This window comes from Oncorhynchus gorbuscha, linkage group LG10 (assembly GCF_021184085.1).
Source record: "Oncorhynchus gorbuscha isolate QuinsamMale2020 ecotype Even-year linkage group LG10, OgorEven_v1.0, whole genome shotgun sequence".
NCBI lineage: Eukaryota > Metazoa > Chordata > Actinopteri > Salmoniformes > Salmonidae > Oncorhynchus > Oncorhynchus gorbuscha.
Window position 1 is genome coordinate 23294359 of NC_060182.1, and position 19514 is coordinate 23313872.

General features: G+C 43.3%; 1 protein-coding gene across 1 annotated transcript in view; it reads left to right on the forward strand.

Annotated features, from left to right (window-relative positions):
• The window catches only part of LOC124045698 (collagen alpha-3(IX) chain-like), a 23825-nt gene continuing 4311 nt past the window's right edge, over positions 1 to 19514 (forward strand). The window contains exons 1-27 of the mRNA XM_046365232.1: positions 1 to 310; positions 1540 to 1608; positions 3195 to 3230; positions 3333 to 3404; positions 3831 to 3884; positions 5872 to 5907; positions 6997 to 7020; positions 7191 to 7244; positions 7878 to 7931; positions 8188 to 8229; positions 8389 to 8445; positions 8702 to 8755; positions 8859 to 8912; positions 9103 to 9156; positions 9299 to 9352; positions 9506 to 9559; positions 9762 to 9815; positions 9893 to 9946; positions 10719 to 10772; positions 11350 to 11394; positions 12728 to 12781; positions 12919 to 12972; positions 13838 to 13891; positions 13985 to 14056; positions 16805 to 16840; positions 17159 to 17203; positions 17322 to 17354. Coding sequence (XP_046221188.1) covers positions 245 to 310; positions 1540 to 1608; positions 3195 to 3230; positions 3333 to 3404; positions 3831 to 3884; positions 5872 to 5907; positions 6997 to 7020; positions 7191 to 7244; positions 7878 to 7931; positions 8188 to 8229; positions 8389 to 8445; positions 8702 to 8755; positions 8859 to 8912; positions 9103 to 9156; positions 9299 to 9352; positions 9506 to 9559; positions 9762 to 9815; positions 9893 to 9946; positions 10719 to 10772; positions 11350 to 11394; positions 12728 to 12781; positions 12919 to 12972; positions 13838 to 13891; positions 13985 to 14056; positions 16805 to 16840; positions 17159 to 17203; positions 17322 to 17354 — 1389 coding nt within the window. The 5' untranslated portion in view covers positions 1 to 244. The remainder of the gene's footprint in view (positions 311 to 1539; positions 1609 to 3194; positions 3231 to 3332; positions 3405 to 3830; positions 3885 to 5871; positions 5908 to 6996; positions 7021 to 7190; positions 7245 to 7877; positions 7932 to 8187; positions 8230 to 8388; positions 8446 to 8701; positions 8756 to 8858; positions 8913 to 9102; positions 9157 to 9298; positions 9353 to 9505; positions 9560 to 9761; positions 9816 to 9892; positions 9947 to 10718; positions 10773 to 11349; positions 11395 to 12727; positions 12782 to 12918; positions 12973 to 13837; positions 13892 to 13984; positions 14057 to 16804; positions 16841 to 17158; positions 17204 to 17321; positions 17355 to 19514) is intronic.

Genomic DNA, 19514 nt, shown 5'->3' on the forward strand with positions numbered 1-19514 from the left:
GCTCTTCCCTCCATCAATCGTCCCCACCCCTCCCTCATCCCGCTCTACAGTACGACTGAGCTCAGCCCCTTCGGCTGGAGGCTCGGGTTTATCTGGAATCAACGTCAAAGCCATTCAGGAGCCGCGCGCAGTAAAGTGAAGGAGCGGTCTGTCACGAAACCTGGGGGAGAACGAGCGATAAGGACTGGGAACGGAGCTTGACTTTTTCCGCGTAAACTCGGATTTGAGGGGCAAGCGGGGAGCCATGGCTATGTTTTCAGCTCTCGGGCTGCTCTTGCTGTGCCAGCTTTTGACATCATCCACAGCCCAGGTAAGTGGTGGCTTTGGGGCGCCCGTTATCAATCCATGCCTGCTGTTTTCATCCGCTACCCTGTGTTCGAAGCTGAGGGAAGTAGCTACTTTGTAAACTGTCTGATGTATTTAGAGGCATTTGATAACCAGCATGAGGTTATTCTCATTCAGTTCCTAGTTTCCGCTTTAACCTACCCTGTGGGTGTAAATGTGACAGTCTAATCCTTCCATAGTAATTAGGCTACCTGTAAGGCAGCTACCTGCACGTTTGTTAGGCTATTTACCATCGATTTTGACATGAACATTTGACCCAGTTTTAGACAGCGGTGATGTATAGACGATTTCGTTTATGTTCCTGCGTTTGTATTTGTTTTATAAGGTTGTAGGATATATAAGGTGTCGATTGAAGCAATGCGGTCAAATTGTACAGATTAAGCAAACTCACTATCCATTTGTTTATTTAATCGTACACAGATGTCCGTGAAGGACTGTCTTTGCAGCAATTCTTTTTCATTTACTTGCACGTTTCTGGAGTCGGGGTTATGTTTTCCTTGAGGTTGAGGAATGCAGAACCTGGAGACCAGTGGCCTGTGCACAATGACATCTTTGTTCATTCAGCCGTGGTCCTGGGAAGCTTTAGGGAGAACGAAAGCTTATTTTTGCAGTCTTATATCAAATACACTCTTTGTATGAATTATTTGTGATATGTTCATCCTTTTTATTACACTTAAATTATGAGTTTGTGACCCCATGATTTATTCGCACTGTCTATGCGTCATTTGGGGCATTTCTGCGTCAGTGCGCATGGTTGTTTAACGGTTATTTGATTCGTATAGCTTTGGCATCATATTTTGTAGTACATATTAATATTTTTCACATTCTTACAACGGAATCAGGGAAATGTATGTTTACTTTGTTGTAGTTTATTGTTTAGGAGATGAAGAGAAATGCATTATAACCTTGCCTACTGCAACCTGCAAAATGTGACCACTTATTTGTGTTCTGAATAATGATGTACGATCAATTCACACTTATTCGACCACTTTCAAAGCACTTTAGGCTTTTTTGTTGTTGGTGGTGTAATTGTATCCTGTCTGTTTTCATCCTTAATGCGCACATTCCTTCCATGTCCATTTTAACAGTAGCCTAGACATACGCAGTTTGATTTTAGGCCATTTATAGCATGATGATCACTTTTCCGGGAATTTTTGTTGTATTGATTATTGAGGTCATGGTTTTGTGTTGCAGAGACCCGGCCCACGAGGAGCAGTCGGGCCGCCAGGACCCCCGGGACCCGATGGAAAGGATGGCACTGATGTGAGTTAGCCAGACACCGATGCATGTGGGGTTCTCTTATTGGTTTTGAGACCACTACCATTGTAAGGTAGTGGAGTGTTGTAGTAGAGCAGAGATTTGCCATCCAATTACTGATTTAAATTGTCGTCATGGCTGAGGCAATCAAGAAACTTGTCACTTTAGCATTTTCTTGTCACAACGAATTTGAACAGTTACCTACGTGGATCTACAGTACATTAAGCTTTATGCCAATTGTTTATAGGGAAGGTGTTGTCTTTTGATCCTAATAATAATCAAAGTAGTTTAAGTTTCTACAATTTATTAGGGGGAACAAACTCATATTTTTCTCTATCTAAATCAAATGGACTGAAAATCCAAGTATGACTATTCTTTTTCTAATCAAGTTTGATCAAGTTTATTACATTTCCCATCATTGGTAGCAGTGTTTCAATATGGCTCTTGCAGTAAAAGTGTGGTCAAATGCTTTATAATAATCCAGTTTATAACATATTGACTCCTCCCACTGAGAGTCAAATCCCTGTGCCACAGGTATTTATTTGGTAATCATTAAACCCTCTGCACACAGGCCTCCTATTGGCCAGACAGACAGATATGGGAAAAGCCATAAATCGCAACTTAAACCAGACATCAAGTCCATATTTATACTATATGTTAGAGGGGAAATTGGATTATGTGCTTAAAAACAAAAATAACTTCTACAAAAATGTCATATGTTAACAACTTTACTGATCATAACAGAAATTCCATAAATTTGATATACATACTGTATCTTTATGTTTATCAATTTTGTGTGTATTATATTTTATGTCTATTATATTTTGGGGATTGAATACTTGTGTTGCTTTGGTGGAGTAAAGTCAATTCACCACAGCTTGGAAGACCAGCCAGCCATACAGAGGACCCATTCATTCATTCATACTCTACGAGAGCATCTAAAGTTACCCCTCACACCTCCTCCCCTTCCTACCCCCTGTCCAAACCAACTGGAGGCTTTCATCATGTGACCACTCTGCTCCGTCAGGTCCATTTTAGCACTGTTTATTTCTCTCCATTGCCCATTGGGAGATTTAGGGCAGAGGGGTTACTACAACCAACTGGCTACCAGTCGGTCTATCACTGGTAGCCATTCCATTTATAGCTCTAGGGTGGGTTTCATTTCAGTCGTGTTTCATTTGAACTTTTATGAGAAAAAAATGGCCAGAAGGATGTCCATATTTCACAACTTTCTGCTGAAATGGTGTTAGTCTTTAAACACACATGCATGTGCATACACACACACACACACACACACACACACACACACACACACACACACACACACACACACACACACACACACACACACACACACACACACACACACACACACACACACACACACACACACACACACACACACACACACACACACACACACACACACACACACAATTGAGTAACATTTGTAACTAGATTTGTATTCACAGACAACTTATTTAAGAGCATGGTATGTTCAAAATCTGTCCAATTTTCCAGACTGAAATCAAAGGCAGATGCCTCTTAAACGTGTCCTTTTGGAATTTTATGTTGTTTCTTTTGATTAACAGGGCAAAGATGGCCCGGCTGGACTTTCAGGAAAAGCTGTGAGTATAACAACCGAACAGAGCCTTTTACAACAACAGATCAAGAACCCAATTGTGTAGGGTGTGTGATTATTATAACACTGAGCTGTCCCAATGTTTTAGGGACCCAAGGGGAAAGCAGGGGGAGCAGGAGGACCAGGGAACCCAGGCCTGCCTGGCCTCCCTGGGGTGGACGTAAGTGACCTGTAGAAACTCACACACACAAACTGGTCCTGTTATAGATGCGTAAAAGATTGGCTGAATTGCTGTAGAACTCAGTTGCTGTAGAACCTATTAGATAAACAGTAGTTTGAGACTATTTATCTCAAGCTGTAGTCCTTAACAGTTGGTTAGACTGCTTCCCAGTATTCAGTGTATCCCATTGTATAATTAATTACCTGGAGTTGACTGATTTTGACTGAACCAATATTACCTGCATTCATGCATACAGAACGAGTAACCTGTCCTCTAGAACAAGTGTGAGCAATTGGCTCATAGCTTCCTCTTGTTAGAGAACTTGATAAGAACATTATATGTCTGCCATCTATCTAAACAGTTGAATTGAGCAATTTACAGAAATAGCACAATATAATGTCTAATAATGTTGTCATTCTTCCTCAGGGATTGACAGGTGCTGATGGGCCTGCTGGGAAAGACGGTCCTCCGGGGGAGGTGGTAAGTGAAATGCCTCTCCCTCTCCGGGTTCCTGGCTGTTTACCCCTGGATGTTCCCCATTGACTTTAATGACCTCTTCAACTGAAGACTGCCCCTCTGGGCAGTTAAGTGTATATTTCAATCACCCACTAAAGAAAAAACAAACGCACAGAGATACAGAGTGACAAAGTCAATAACCATTCGAGGTTCTTCAATTTGCTCAGTTTATCAAAACACATACAGAGAGCTGGTCACATTATGACCTTAGGCTGAGGAAGGTACCATTCTTTCCTCTATGTATCATTACTGTATGACCCTCCAGAATAGAGAGAGAGGGGTTTAGTTACAGTGTGCTTCTTGGAGAGACCTTGGTGGGCTAAAGCTGGTACCTACTCGGGCCTCTGTTTTCTCCCTGTCGGGACGGATTTGTCGAACAGGCTCTGTCCCTTTGTGGGAATGTTTTTAATGAGAGATCGGGTGATTCTGAGTCAGATTTATCTGCCGCTGGCGGCTGCTTCCCTAATCCCACCCGGAATGCGCACAGTTTCCCACCAAACCGGCCCAGACTGTAGGAAATAGAGGGATCTGCAGCTTGGTTGCTATTGGAAAAAATAAATACCATTATCCCCAGAGGAAGGCATGAAAGTACTACACTGTTATCTAGCACCACAGGACTGGTTATGGTTAAGTGTTGGAAGTTATGCATTAAATAGTAGGTTAAAGGGTGTTAAAAAGGTTCTGTGATTACAACTTGAAGGGTGTAAATGGCTCCACTGTCAAGGTGTAGGCAGCCCTCTGCAATTCAACTAATTAGTCCCATTAATCAGGATGTGAGTGTTAACTGACTGCCTAATTACCTGGATTAAATGTGCCGTGCTGCAATTGGTTTAAACCCTGTCTGATATTTCCTGGCTAACATCCATGTACTAATGGGGTGAAGGTTGACAAGCTTGGGCGTTCTCTCCCTCCCCCTGAGGAATATGGACTGAAACTGTTTTCAGAGAAAAACTCCCTTTCTCTGTCAAGACATATCGACCACCTCCCCAAATCATTCAGTAGATAATGAGATGCACCGATGCTCTTTGACACCCATATGCAGCGTCTTTACTGCTTAGAGTAGGGAAGGATACTGTATATTTTTACTGTTAAATCCAAGTAATTGATGTGTGCTTTGTTGTGGCAGTGAATACTTCAGCCTCAGTTTGCACAAAGGTTAGTGTCGTTTCATGGACCTTAGTTCAAATCAAGCAGATAACATTAGAGATACTGAGAATAACAGTAAAGAGAGGAAAAGGGAAAACTAACCACCATACATTACATTCCATACATCACAGGAGACATACAGGCGTTTGGCTGTATGTGTGTGCATATCCGTGCGTATGTGTACAGGTGCATGAGTGATGTGACTATACATGTGTGAGTGAGTGTGTGCAAGTGTCTTACTGTGTATGTGTTAGTATGTGCAGTTGTACACCGGTCTACACTCATCAAATGAAAAGTCAGCGGACACAGGGTGGAATGCAGTGTGGGTTGCTGTGACACCACTGTGTTAAGTCTGATTGTAAGTCTTTTTCTCCCTCACACCACACAGACACTCCAAACACAGCTGAGATCGAGTGGGATTGAGGAGGACAGAGGAGGGGTTGGAGGGCAAAGGAGGGGATGTGAGGGGGAATGAAAGTGTGGACAGGAAAAGCAAAATAAAATGAGGAAAGCATCGGATGGAGTGGGGGGTGGTACATCTTTATTAGGCTCTTGCTGTGGGTCATATGAGTGTCACTGCAGCACAGGGTCTGTTGTTTATAATAATGTAATAATTGCAATTGTTTCTCACCTATGTGGACTAAGTCAGTTGGTCTAGTTTTGGCTCACTGATACAGTTCTCGAAACAATTTTGGCACAAGAACATGGAACTAATGTTTTAGGTTTTTAACCTAGTTCTCACCTAGTCTCATGTTTCATTTTATCTGTTAAAGTCCTCTGGGGGGTTGTCTCTGTGTTTCTACAGGGTGACGCTGGACCTTCTGGGCCAGGTGGACCTCCTGTAAGTATTGTTAAATCTTCCACCACTGTTACATGCCATCAACGTCACCTATATCAGAACACCCCCTCACCTGTCCACATTCATAACCTCCATTACATCCCCTTACCTGTCCACATTCATAACCTCCATTACACCCTCTCACCTGTCCACATTCATAACCTCCATTACACCCCCTCACCTGTCCACATTCATAACCTCCATTACACCCCCTCACCTGTCCACATTCATAACCTCCATTACACCCCCTCACCTGTCCACATTCATAACCTCCATTACACCCCCACCTGTCCACATTCATAACCTCCATTACACCCCCTCACCTGTCCACATTTATAACCTCCATTACACCCCTCACCTGTCCACATTCATAACCTCCATTACACCCCTCACCTGTCCACATTCATAACCTCCATTACACCCCCTCACCTGTCCACATTCATAACCTCCATTACACCCCCTCACCTGTCCACATTCATAACCTCCATTACACCCCCTCACCTTTCCACATTCATAACCTCCATTACACCCCCTCACCTGTCCACATTCATAACCTCCATTATACCCCCACACCTGTCCACATCCATAACCTCCATTACACCCCTCACCTGTCCACATTCATAACCTCCATTACACCCCTCACCTGTCCACATTCATAACCTCCATTACACCCTCTCACCTGTCCACATTCATAACCTCCATTACACCCCTCACCTGTCCACATTCATAACCTCCATTACACCCCCTCACCTGTCCACATTCATAACCTCCATTACACCCCTCACCTGTCCACATTCATAACCTCCATTACACCCCCGCACCTGTTCACATTCATAACCTCCATTACACCCCCGCACCTGTTCACATTCATAACCTCCATTACACCCCCTCACCTGTCCACATTCATAACCTCCATTACACCCCCTCACCTGTCTACAGCTAAACCCATAACTAGGGCCAAGAGTGTTTCCTGGTCAGGTCACATGGCCAAGAAACATGCTGGGCCCTACCTACAAGAGACACACCGATGTGGGAGTGTACACAAACTGATGTGTATGTATGTCTTAATATGCCTTTCCCTGTCTTCCATAGGGCAGAGGGAGACCAGGAGCTCCAGTGAGTACAGATGATTATAAACAGTTTTCTTATGTTGTCACTTTGTGTGTGTGTGTGTGGATCTTTTTGCATGTATATGTGTGTCTTATTATACATTTATGCATGTGTTTGCGTGCATGAATGCTTGTGTGTGTGTGTGCTCTCACCTAACCCATTTCTATTGTTTCCAGGGGCCACCTGGAGCCAATGGGCTTGAGGGCGGAATCGGGCCACAGGGACCAGCGGTGAGTGAAGACCAATTAATTAACCAATCCCGATTTTAAGAATGATGTCAAACAGACAGAAAACAGGGAAATATACACTTAACCAGTTGTGTAATATGCTCTTTGACTGCCGCTACTGGATATCTAGTGGACTGACTGCTAATTCATGATTAAGTAATCAAGTTGGCGAGTTAACTGTTTAACCACTGAATGACAAACAAACAAAGTCTGCAGTACCAGAAGCATGATCACTCCAGGACCAAGGCTAGAGACCTCTGACAGACAGGCATGTCTCTTCAGTCCAATCCTTTTTAAATAAACCTCTGCTTGAATCAACCAACAATGACTGTTTACAGTAGTCAAGTGGGAGAATCAGAATGCCCATGAGTGGAGGGGGTCCTGTTAGTGGGCTACCCCAGCATAAGGTCTCATCTCTGTGTGGAGAGATCCCTGGACTGAGAACGAGGACTGATTGGAGTGATCATGATTTCAGTTGAGTTTCTTATCAGACCAGGGGTGCAGCAAGGAAGAGTCAGCTTTGATTTAGTTTAACATGATGAGGGTAGGGGAAATGTGACTCTATGCACTGATTTTGTGCAGTTTATATGCAAATGAATCCTGTTGATTGACCTGTGTGTTCTCTCTCTCTCCCAGGGCCCTGAGGGTCTTCCAGGATTATCCGGGCCTCCTGGCCCTGATGGACCACCAGTAAGAACAGAACATCCACATTATCTGCTGATTTTTCACATTAGTGAAATCCCCCATTGTCATTGTTTAACTGCCATCAGTCAGTGCATCCATGTACTACCACCTAGTGGATTTCTAGAGCATAATTGCAGTTTTCACAAGGAATGGAGATGAATGGCCTCAGATGTGGGGTGAAGAAATGCTTAAAGAAAGAAAGGTGGAAATGTTACTCATTCATTTATATATCAATCTAAATGTCATTCTCTACCTTTCTAAGGGTCTTCCTGGGGCTCTCCCTGATGGCAGTGGAGATCTGTTGGTAAGTGTCAGAATGTTTTTTTTAGACCCAACTCATTTAAGGACATGAACCCTGTACTGTACTGTACTGTACTGACTGCTATGCACAACATTGAACAGCAGTGTGAAATTATTTTTACTACATAACTACCTAATGCAGTGTTGTCTGTCCCCTTTATAGTGTCCTGCCATCTGTCCTCCTGGCCCCTCTGGCCCTCCAGGAATGCCTGGATTCAAGGTGGGTACAGGACATTGTCGCCGCAGATAAAACAATGAGCCAGATATTTCACCGGGTGTATAAATGTGAAGCATCCGGTTGAGTTTCCACCACTCACTACCAAACGTGTCAGCAAAACTAACTGTTGTATCTCTCCCTCTCCCATCATCTACCCCTCTGTCTTTCTCTATATCTCACCATCCATCTCTAAATATGTATGCCTTGCTTCTTCTGTCTTTCTTTCCTTTCATCATTCCCTCTCTCTCTCTTTATTTAGGGTCACACAGGGCACAAAGGAGATAAGGGAGAGCTCGGGAAAGATGGAGAGAAGGTGAGATCAGAGTTGAAAGAGTGAAAATCAGAGTATTTGACTAGTCTGAAGTCTTTATCCAGATGTTAACTATGTGTTGTTAACTGCGTGTCCTCTCTCCCAGGGTATTGCTGGCCCACCTGGTCCTCCAGGGATTCCCGGCACTGTCGGCCTGCAGGTGAGTTTTGTCACCTAATGTGGTTCAAAACACAGACATTTCTATCTGTTGGCTGTCCGTTTACATTGTTGATTCCTTTCTGCCTGAGCCCTGATGTGTTAATGCTATGCACTGTTAAATGTTCTAATTGGTTCCGATGGTTATGATTGATTCTGCTGGTCGCTAACCATCCTGTGCTGTTGTTTCCCAGGGTCCTCGTGGTTTGAGGGGACTTCAGGGCCCAATGGGGGCAGTAGGAGACAGGGTGAGTACCACGCCTCTGAAGGTCTTTGTCAAGATCTCTGTAATTTACAGACCAGCACTTCAATGGGCTGCAGTGGAAACTTGATGTGCTCTCAGTTTTACTGATTAAAATGCATTATCTCTCTTTGTCTCTCTCTTTTTAGGGTTTACCAGGTTTCCGAGGCAAACCTGGTACTGCTGGCATCATCGGCAAGACAGTGAGTCTCTCCTTGTTTGTACTGTTTGTTGAGGAGTGTATAACTCATACTGCACAAGGCATACACTTCGGTGCTGATCTTTATGTCATTGTGTTAGATGTCTGCCATTGGTCCCATCAATAAAAAGCTCTGTGTGTCATTTGATAATTCCAGGGTGATGCTGGAGAGAAAGGACCAGAGGGATTTAGAGGGCCAAAGGGAGAGATTGTGAGTAAATAATACACATACAGTATACATTTTTGTATTTATATTTGCATGTCTGATAACTGTCATTTCTAATCCAACAGCAGACTAAACAGTCATATGATGGTAAATGGTGTGAGTACAGGGGATTTGAAAGGATCTAATGTTGTGCTACAAACAGTTCATTGCAGGTACCGTAACATTGTTTCTCATCATTTCTCTACAGGGCAAAATTGGTCCAAAGGGAGTGTCTGGCGGAGCAGGACCCAAAGGGGAGCCCGTAAGCCATAAAATACAAATCTCTATTGATAAAAGATATCTTGGACCCCTGACCAACAGTGTTTCTCTCTCCTGCAGGGCATCCCAGGCAGAGACGGGAAAGATGGCACCCAGGGACTGGACGGCGAGAAGGTAAAGTGGCACCCTTTTCTCCCAGCATGCTCTCTGCTCTCTTTCCCATGAGTCCACAGTGAGGGAGGGTGTGGCTGATATATTTTACCAGGTTAGTCTCATTGAGATTATCAATCTATTTTACAATGGAGACATGGTCAAAATAGCAGCACACAAAGTTGCAAACACACTTATAACATAAAACACAAAGCACTATAGTTTTAAAAACATAAATGTACACAGCAAGATGTGTTTTATTTGAGCCAGTTTGCTACATCAGGAAGATAATCCTCCTGCAGCAACAGGAAATGTGAATTATTATGTGGATTATAATTTATGGACATTTTTGTAGGGGTTGATCCATGTTCATTATGGTAAATCAAGTCAGACATTTTTCAAGTTTAAATTATTAACTTTTTAGAAGCTTTTTTAAACTTCGAATACACTAAAATTCTCAGCAACAAAAAAGTTAACAAATTAAGATCCTACATATGTATGGGTCAAAACATTGACAGCCCCCTACTTCATTTTCTATCATAATGTTTATCCTATTGTAGCATTAAAGTCGTTAAAAGGGACGAGCTCCTGTAATTTCAGGACCTTTTGAAGCTTGTCCCAAGTGGAAGGGGCAGACAACTGGAAAGCTTTTTTTCCTTAGTTATGTACGAGCCTTAAGAACAATCAACAAAACAATCATGTGGACGCAGGCGATAGTTTTCATTTGTCAGCTCCACATTGTCCAGCAATCTCAATTTTTTTATGACATAGTGACAGTGTTTCTCTGCGTTGCCAGGGTGACGCTGGACGGAATGGGGTACCCGGTGAGAAAGGACCCAACGGCCTTCCTGTGAGTATCGAGCATTACATTATCTAGCGTCCCACTGTGTAGGGTTAGTTGGCCATTATCGGTTAGTGTCCCACTGTACCTCCTACTGGGAGATGCCCTTACACACTCTGATTCTCTTACACACTCTAATGGCTACACAGACAGAGATGCTTTCCATTTGGTTAGTACCTCTGTACTCTGTATGGATTTTCATTTCCAATAGGGCGGCAGGGTAGCCTAGTGGTTAGAGAGTTGGACTAGTAACCGAAAGGTTGCAAGTTCAAATCCCCGAGCTGACAAGGTACAAATCTGTCATTCTGCCCCTGAACAGGCAGTTAACCCACTGTTCCATTGAAAATAAGAATTTGTTCTTAACTGACTTGCCTAGTTAAATTAATATAGACATTCTCACATCTCAAATAGACAACAGTTAGTGTCTCTATGCTCTGCAGTAAAGGACAGAGTAGACTAAAGAAATATATACTAACTAGCCCTTAACTCTGTCTCCCACCTTGTGTTAACCAGTCCCGAGTCCCATGGCATCATATTACTACTGTGGACACTACTCCAGATTCATGTTTCTATGTCTGTATTTCAGGGTTTACAAGGAAAGGCTGGCGCAAAGGGTGCCAAAGGAGGAGTTGTGAGTATGGCAACAATGCATAACTAAGTCATGAAGATAGTGATTTCATGAAGACAGGGATATGATGTCAATGAGGCCATAAATAGAAGGATATCATAGTTATAAGAGCAATGTCACAATCAGTGGTTGTCAAACACACAACATAAATGCCTAGTAGGACCTAATAATGTCCATTAGTCCACACTGTGACAGCTACGTTAAAAAGATTGTGGCACAGCATACACAGTGATGTCATATGTCCAATGATGTCATATGCACATAATCCAGATAGGAATGTCATAAAGACTCATAGCAATAATGTCATATAGGTGTGCCACATCATTGGTAATGTCAGAAATGTTTTGTGATGTCATAAAGCCAGTGATGTCACATTGATATTGTGTAATGAAAGGATGGAATCATACTGAAAAATAGGGGTAGGGTTACGATTGTAGTGAATCAAAGGACCATGAATGTAATAAGAAACCTTAGGTGCTGGCTTAAGGCCGGTAGCAACCACTTTAGAATTTCTGGTCAGAACAAGGATGAGGCGGATGTCCAGGTTAATGGGAGTTTAATGGAAGAAGATGTCCACATTTACACACATCTGACCACTCATGGTTCAGATAACTGAGAATCATGTCCAGTGAGAACTGACTATGTGGTCGTTTAGATGCACACATAATTGAATATCAGGCATACGGGGATTCAGTCTAAAGGAGAAAAAGTTCAGCCAGAGGGAAAACTTTGGAAGTGCTCATCGGGATGGGGAAAGCACGTTTCTGACCACACAGCGTGCTGGGGTCATAGACTAACTGAAACTGAAGTCCCGGGAATCAAGGCCACTGATAAGCTGAAGGAGATGTGGTGATAATTATTTGGCGTGACCTTGACCAGTAAGGCTCATGGATAAGAGCGTCTGCTAAATGACTTAAATATAAATGTAAATGTAAGGCACTAACAAAAGTGGGGGTCCTCTGAATGGGAGACTAAGCTGCCCGACTAGAACTAACCATAAAAGATGGCTAGAATCAGCTGATAGAAGCTGGATGTTTTAACACATACAGCTAATGATGTCACAACTGATATCATAGGATCAGAGAAACAGCCAGTGATGTCATAATCAGTGATCTCATAAATATGTACAGGGATGTCATACAGCCAGTGATGTCACAAATTGTATCATACAATCAGAGAAACCATACAGACAGTGATGTCACAAATTACATCACACTTTCCGGAAAAATATATAGACAGTGATGTCATAAATTATATCATACAATCAGATGAACCATTTAGCCAATTGCAGTAAAGATCATAAGCCACCACATAACCATTCCCCTTTGCTTCCCAGGGTGACCCAGGAGAGATGGGAGAGGCAGGGCCATCTGGAGAGCCAGGTATTCCTGTATGTATCTGATGGGCTTCTGGGGCACTTGTGGGGTATTACAGGGGTTTCTGTATTGTGGGTAATTTTGTTACAATGCAGTCATGGTGTATCAGCTCCTCTCAACTGCCTGCACCATCATCTGACTCCTCCCACAGGGCGACATTGGTATTCCAGGAGAGAGGGGCGAGGCGGGACCCAGAGGAGTGGCTGTAAGTAGTCTAGGTCAAAGTACAATACTATGGAAACATGGCAGCATCCACCTGTTAAGATGCCAGTGGGTAGAGTGGAGCCATACACCAATCAGAATAGTAGTCAACATAGCATTAGAACGCATGGTTAAAACAGACTCCTGGTAGGAAAAATATGTTGTTTCATATCTTCATGGGGCTATATATGATGATTGAGAGAGGATAAAGATGAAAACTTCCACTTATTAGTTAAATGTGAGAGAGGATAAAGATGAAAACTTCCACTTATTAGTTAAACGATAAAACACAATAGTTTGTGATTAACTAGGAGACTGTTGCATAGTAACGTACAACATGTTCTTACACATATGGGAAAATATAGTCCCATACCACTCCATATACAGCTATTCCCCTCCAGTGAGATGGAGGCAGTAGGGAAGACGGGAAATTATGAAATGGGGATGGAGGAAAGAGGGTCAGAGACAGAGGGGTCTTTGTCTTTGGTTCCCCATCAGAACCCCAGAGGGAGGGAATGCAGGATACAGCCTTGGGTCTAAAGCCAGGTGGCACTTCCCCATCACAGCTGGGTGCAGTGTCACTTTCAAAGCATTCCTCAGATAAGACATATTCAAACAAGTGATTTTATCAACTTCTACACAAATTATGACTCGTGTGTGATGAAAGAGGCACAAAACTGCAATATCCTCCTCTTTCAAAGTTATAAACACAATCATGTCCTGCTTTATTGTAGTCTCATAAAGGCAAGGTTTGATAATATTGGATGAGGGAATGCAGGTCTGTGTCACAGGTCAGGCTAAGATTTACTTCCATTGTCTTTAGGCCCTCGTGTACTTCCTATTGTGCTAACATGATATGCGTTTCCTAGGGGGGTGTCGGACCAGTGGGCAACATCGGGGTTCAGGGCAGCAAAGGCTTCCAGGTCAGTAGCATGATAGGATACGGAATGAGGAGTCCCACCAAATATCAATTGAATGTTGGAGTGTTCTTATGGTGTCTATGTCATATTCAACAGGGAATAAAGGGGGCTCTTGGTGACCCTGGCCTTCCCGGACCAACCGGGATTCGCGGCGGATTTGGTGAGAGGGTGAGTGTGACTCCGAACAGAATGCTTACTGGCCAAAGACCTCTCTGAAGTGACCAAAAGTGGTGTCCACCCCAGAGATTTGAACCGCTCACCATGTGGTTCCAAGCCCAAACATCCCTATCGACTACACTGATGTCCTTGTGTGAATAAACAAGGCCTTTTACTTGTAGCTATGCCTTTTAAAACTGATTAGAACTCTTGACCAACTGACCCAATATTGTCTTGAGTTAATGAGTCCATCCACTGGAGACATTTCTGTCAATGAAAATTCCTTAACTAGAGAGCCTTTAACACACAACCTAACCAACACACACACACACACACACACACACACACACACACACACACACACACACACACACACACACACACACACACACACACACACACACACACACACACACACACACACACACACACACACACACACACACAGAACATGTTAGGGCATGATTGTTAAGGCTGCATTTACACACAAACACCAACTGGACTTTGAAAGACAAAAATGTCCCCTAGAAGGCATTTTTGCCTAGTCCAATACCTACATTAGAAGTTGGAAGTTTACATACACTTAGGTTGGAGTCATTAACTCGATTTTCAACCACTCCACAACTTTCTTGTTAACAAACTATAGTTTTGGGAAGTCGGTTAGGACATTTACTTTGTGCATGACACAAGTAATTTTTCCAACAATTGTTTACACAATTCCAGTGGGTCAGAAGTTTACATACACTAAGTTGACTGTGCCTTTAAACAGCTTGGAAAATTCCAGAAAATTACGTAATGGCTTTAGAAGCTTCTGATAGGCTACCAGTTGATGTATTTCAAGGTCTACTTCAAACTCAGTGCCTCTTTGCTTGACATCATGGGGAATCAAAAGAAAGCAATTTTCAAACGCCTGAAGGTATCACGTTCATCTGTACAAACAATAGTACGCAAGTATAAACACGATGGGACCATGCAGCCATCATACTGCTCAGGATGGAGACGCGTTCTGTCTCCTAGAGATGAACATACTTTGGTGCAAAAAGTGCAAATCAATCCCAAAACAGCAGCAAAGGACCTTGTGAAGTTGCTGGCGGAAACAGGTACACAAATATCTATATCCACAGTAAAATGAGTCCTATACCGACATAACATGAAAGGCCACTTGGCAAGGAAGAAGCCACTGCTCCATAACAGCCATAAAAAAGCCTGACTACGGTTTGCAACTGCACATGGGGACAAAGATCGTACTTTTTGGAGAAATGTCCTCTGGTCTGATGAAACAAAAATAGAACTGTTTGGCCATAATGACCATCGTTACGTTTGGAGGAAAAAGGGGGAGGCTTGCAAGCCGAAGAACACCATCCCAACCGTGAAGCACGGGGGTGGCAGCATCATGTTGTGGGGGTGCTTTGCTGCAGAAGGGACTGGTGCACTTCACAAAATAGATGGCTTCATGAGGCAGGAAGATTATGTGGATATATTGAAGCAACATCTCAAGACAATAATCAGGAAGTTAAAGCTTGTTCGTAAATGGGTCTTCCAAATGGACAATGACCCCAAGCATACTTCCAAAGTTGTAGCAAAATGGCTTAAGGACAACAAAGTCAAGGTATTGGAGTCGCCATCACAAAGCCCTGACCTCAATCCTATAGACAATGTGTGGGCAGAACTGAAAAAGCGTGTGTGAGCAAGAAGGTCTACAAACCTGACTCAGTTACACCAGCTCTCAGAAGGAATGGGCCAAAATTCACCCAACTTATTGTGGGAAGCTTGTGGAAGGCTACCCGAAACATTTGACCCAAGTTAATACATTTAAAGGAAATGCTACCAAATACAAATTGAGTGTATGTACACTTCTGACCTACTGGGAATGTGATAAAATAAATAAATCATTCTCTCTACTATTATTCTGACATTTCACATTCTTAAAATAAAGTGGTGATCCTAACTGACCTAAAACAGGGAATTTTTACTAGGATTAAATGTCAGGAATTGTGAAAACTGAGTTTAAATATATTTGGCTAAGGTGGATGTAAACTTCTGACTTCAACTGTACATATACGGTTGAATTACTTGTGTCATGCACAAAGTAGATGTCCTAACCGACTTACCAAAACTATAGTTTGTTAACAATATATTTGTGGAGTGGTTGAAAAAGGAGTTTTAAGTAAACTTCTGACTTCAACTGTATTTTTACACAGAAACATACACTGCAGCGTGCGTGCGTGCGTGCGACCACACACACACACACACACACACACACACACACACACACACACACACACACACACACACACACACACACACACACACACACACACACACACACACACACACACACACACACACACACACACACACACACACACACACACACACACACACACACATAGTTCCTCCTGCCAGGCCCATGAAGAGCAGAGCATTATGTGCTTATAACCTGGGCAGTGTGGGCTCACTCAGAATCAGAACATTATTATAGGGTGGAGCCTTGGCAGTGTGTATTCATACTGTAACGAAAGGTAACATAGCTAGCCTCCTGTTTAGGAGCCGAGGGCAGAACAAAGCCTAGCTTTATCCAGCTCCTAGGCTGCCCCACTCCACTCCACAACCCACCACACCTCCATCCCTCTCTCCATCTCACTCCGCACACACAGCCTGCCATCTAATCGAGCCATGCGCTCTGCTACTGGACTTCACAACCACGGACTCATAGCCATTTCTCTCTCTCCTCACTCTCTCGTTCTGTTTCTCTCACAGGGTCCAGTTGGAGCATCGGGCCCTAAAGGAGACATGGTACACTTGTAGCTCCTTACATTTGGGGTCAAATTAAGCTAAGAATGATAATACCATAATAACCCTCTTCCCACTGTCTTCATTCAGTTTGATATTGGGGATTTTCTGTCTCTTAAGGGGTTCAGAGAGACTATTGTCAAAAAGATAATGGGAAAGGTTATGGAGTTGGGGATATGGATTTATGGGCTCATTATGGAAGATAATGTGAGGGTATATTTGACTTTTGTAGGCACATAACAATACATTATATTTTCTATGGAAGCTCCCATGCACACCCAATTGTTGTTATTCAAATATTCACTTGTGTTTTCTGTTCAGGGCATGGCAGGAGCTGATGGTTTGCCCGGGGAGAATGGAGAACCTGTAAGTTATCCTTCATATTTTAAATTCCGTCAAATGAATATACATTCAATCAATGAAAACATATATGTCATCCAATTTCCTTTGTCTTATTTGTCAACAATCTTTTGGTCATTCTCAGGGTCCATTTGGTCCAGTTGGCCAAAAAGGAGAGGTGAGTTATCTTTTCATCTTTATCCAAACTGTGGAGTATATCCTTGCCAGAATAAAAAGTATAGGTCCTAGTTCCCAACTCTCTACATTGAGACACATTTTACTGACAACTTTGTCTCTCTAATACAGTAGATAACGACCAAAAACATTGCAATCACATTCATTTATTAGGAGTACAGCCAAACCCCTACTTAGTTGGGCTTACTAGACCAGTCTATCATTGTCCCTTTCTCACTATCTTACATAACATCTTTTGCTCTCTCCATTATTATTGCCTCTCTCCCATCTATCTTTTCCCTCTCAAATAAAATTTTATTGGTCACATACACATGTTTAGCAGATGTTAATGCGAGTGCTTCTAGTTCCGACGGTGCGGGAAAGAATAAGAATATGCACATATAAATATATGGATGAGCGATGGCCGTGTGACATACATATGAGATGAGTAATGTAGGGTATGTGAACATTATATAAAGTGGCATTGTTTAAAGTGACTAGTGATACATTTTATTACATCCAATGTTTAATTATTAAGGTGGCTAGAGATTTGAGTCAGTATGTTGGCAGCAGCCACTCAATGTTAGTGATGGCTGTTTAACAGTCTGATGGCCTTGAGATAGAAGCTGTTTTTCAGTCTCTCGGTCCCAGCTTTGATGCACCTGTACTGACCTCGCCTTCTGGAAGATAATAATAATATATGCCATTTAGCAGACGCTTTTATCCAAAGCTGATAACGGGGTGAACAGGCAGTGGCTCGGGTGGTTGTTGTCCTTGATGATTTTTTTGGCCTTCCTGTGACATCGGGTGTTGTAGGTGTCCTGGAGGGTAGTTTGCTCCCGTTGATGCGTTGTGCAGACCTCACTACCCTCTGGAGAGCCTTACGGTTGTGGGCGGAGCAGTTGCGGTGACACAGCCCGACAGGATGCTCTCGATTGTGCATCTGTAAAAGCTTGAGTGTTTTCAGTGACAAGCCTGTTGTGCCTTCTTCACCACCCTGTCTGTGTGGGTGGACCATTTCAGTGTGTCTGCAAAGTGTACGCCGAGGAACAATCCACATTCTCCACTACTGTTCCATCGATGAGGATAGGGGGTGCTCTCTCTGCTGTTTCCTGAAGTCCACGATCATCTCCTTTGTTAGGTTGACGTTGAGTGTGAAGTTATTTTCCAGACACCACACTTCGAGGGCCCTCACCTCCTCCCTGTAGGCCATCTCATTGTTGTTGGTAATCAAGCCTACCACTGTAGTGTCGTCTGCAACCTTGATGATTGAGTTGGAGGCGTGCATGGCCACGCAGTCATGGGTGAACAGGGAGTACAGGAGAGGGCTGAGAATGCACCCCTGTGGGGCCCCAGTGTTGAGGATCAGCGGGATGGAGATGTTGTTCCCTACACATCACCTGGGAGTGGCCCGTCAGAAAGTCCAGGACCCAGTGTCTCGAGCTTAGTGATGGGTTTGAAGGGTACAATGGTGTAAAATGCTGAGCTGTAATCAATCAATTAACAGCATTCTTACATAGGTATTCCTCTTGTCCAGATGGGTTAGGGCAGTGTGCAGTGTGATTGCGTCCTCTGTGGACCTATTGGGGCGGTAAGCAAATTGGAGTGGGTCTAGGGTGTCAGGTAGGGTGATATGAGCCTTGACTAGTCTCTCAAAGCACTTCATGATGACGGAAGTGAGTGCTACGGGGCGATAGTCGTTTAGCTCAGTTACCTTAGCTTTCTTGGGAACAGGAACAATGGTGGCCCTCTTGAAGCATGTGGGAACAGAAGACTGGGATAGGGATTGATTGAATATGTCTGTAAACACCAGCCAGCCAGCTGGTCTGCGCATGCTTTGAGGACACTTCTAGGGAATGCTGTCTGGGCCGGCAGCTTTGCGAGGTTAACACGTTTAAATGTTTTCCTCACGTTGGCTGCGGTGAAGGAGAGCCCGCAGGTTTTGATAGCGGGCTGTGTAAATGGCACTGTATTGTCCTCAAAGCGAGCAAATAAGTTGTTTAGTTTGTCTCAGAGCAAGGCGTCAGTGTCCGCAATGGGGCTGGTTTTATTTTTGTAATCCGTGATTGACTGTAGACTCTGCTACATACGTCTCGTGTCAGAGCCGTTGAATTGCGACTCTACTTTGTCTCTATACTGATGCTTAGTTTGTTTGATTGTCTTG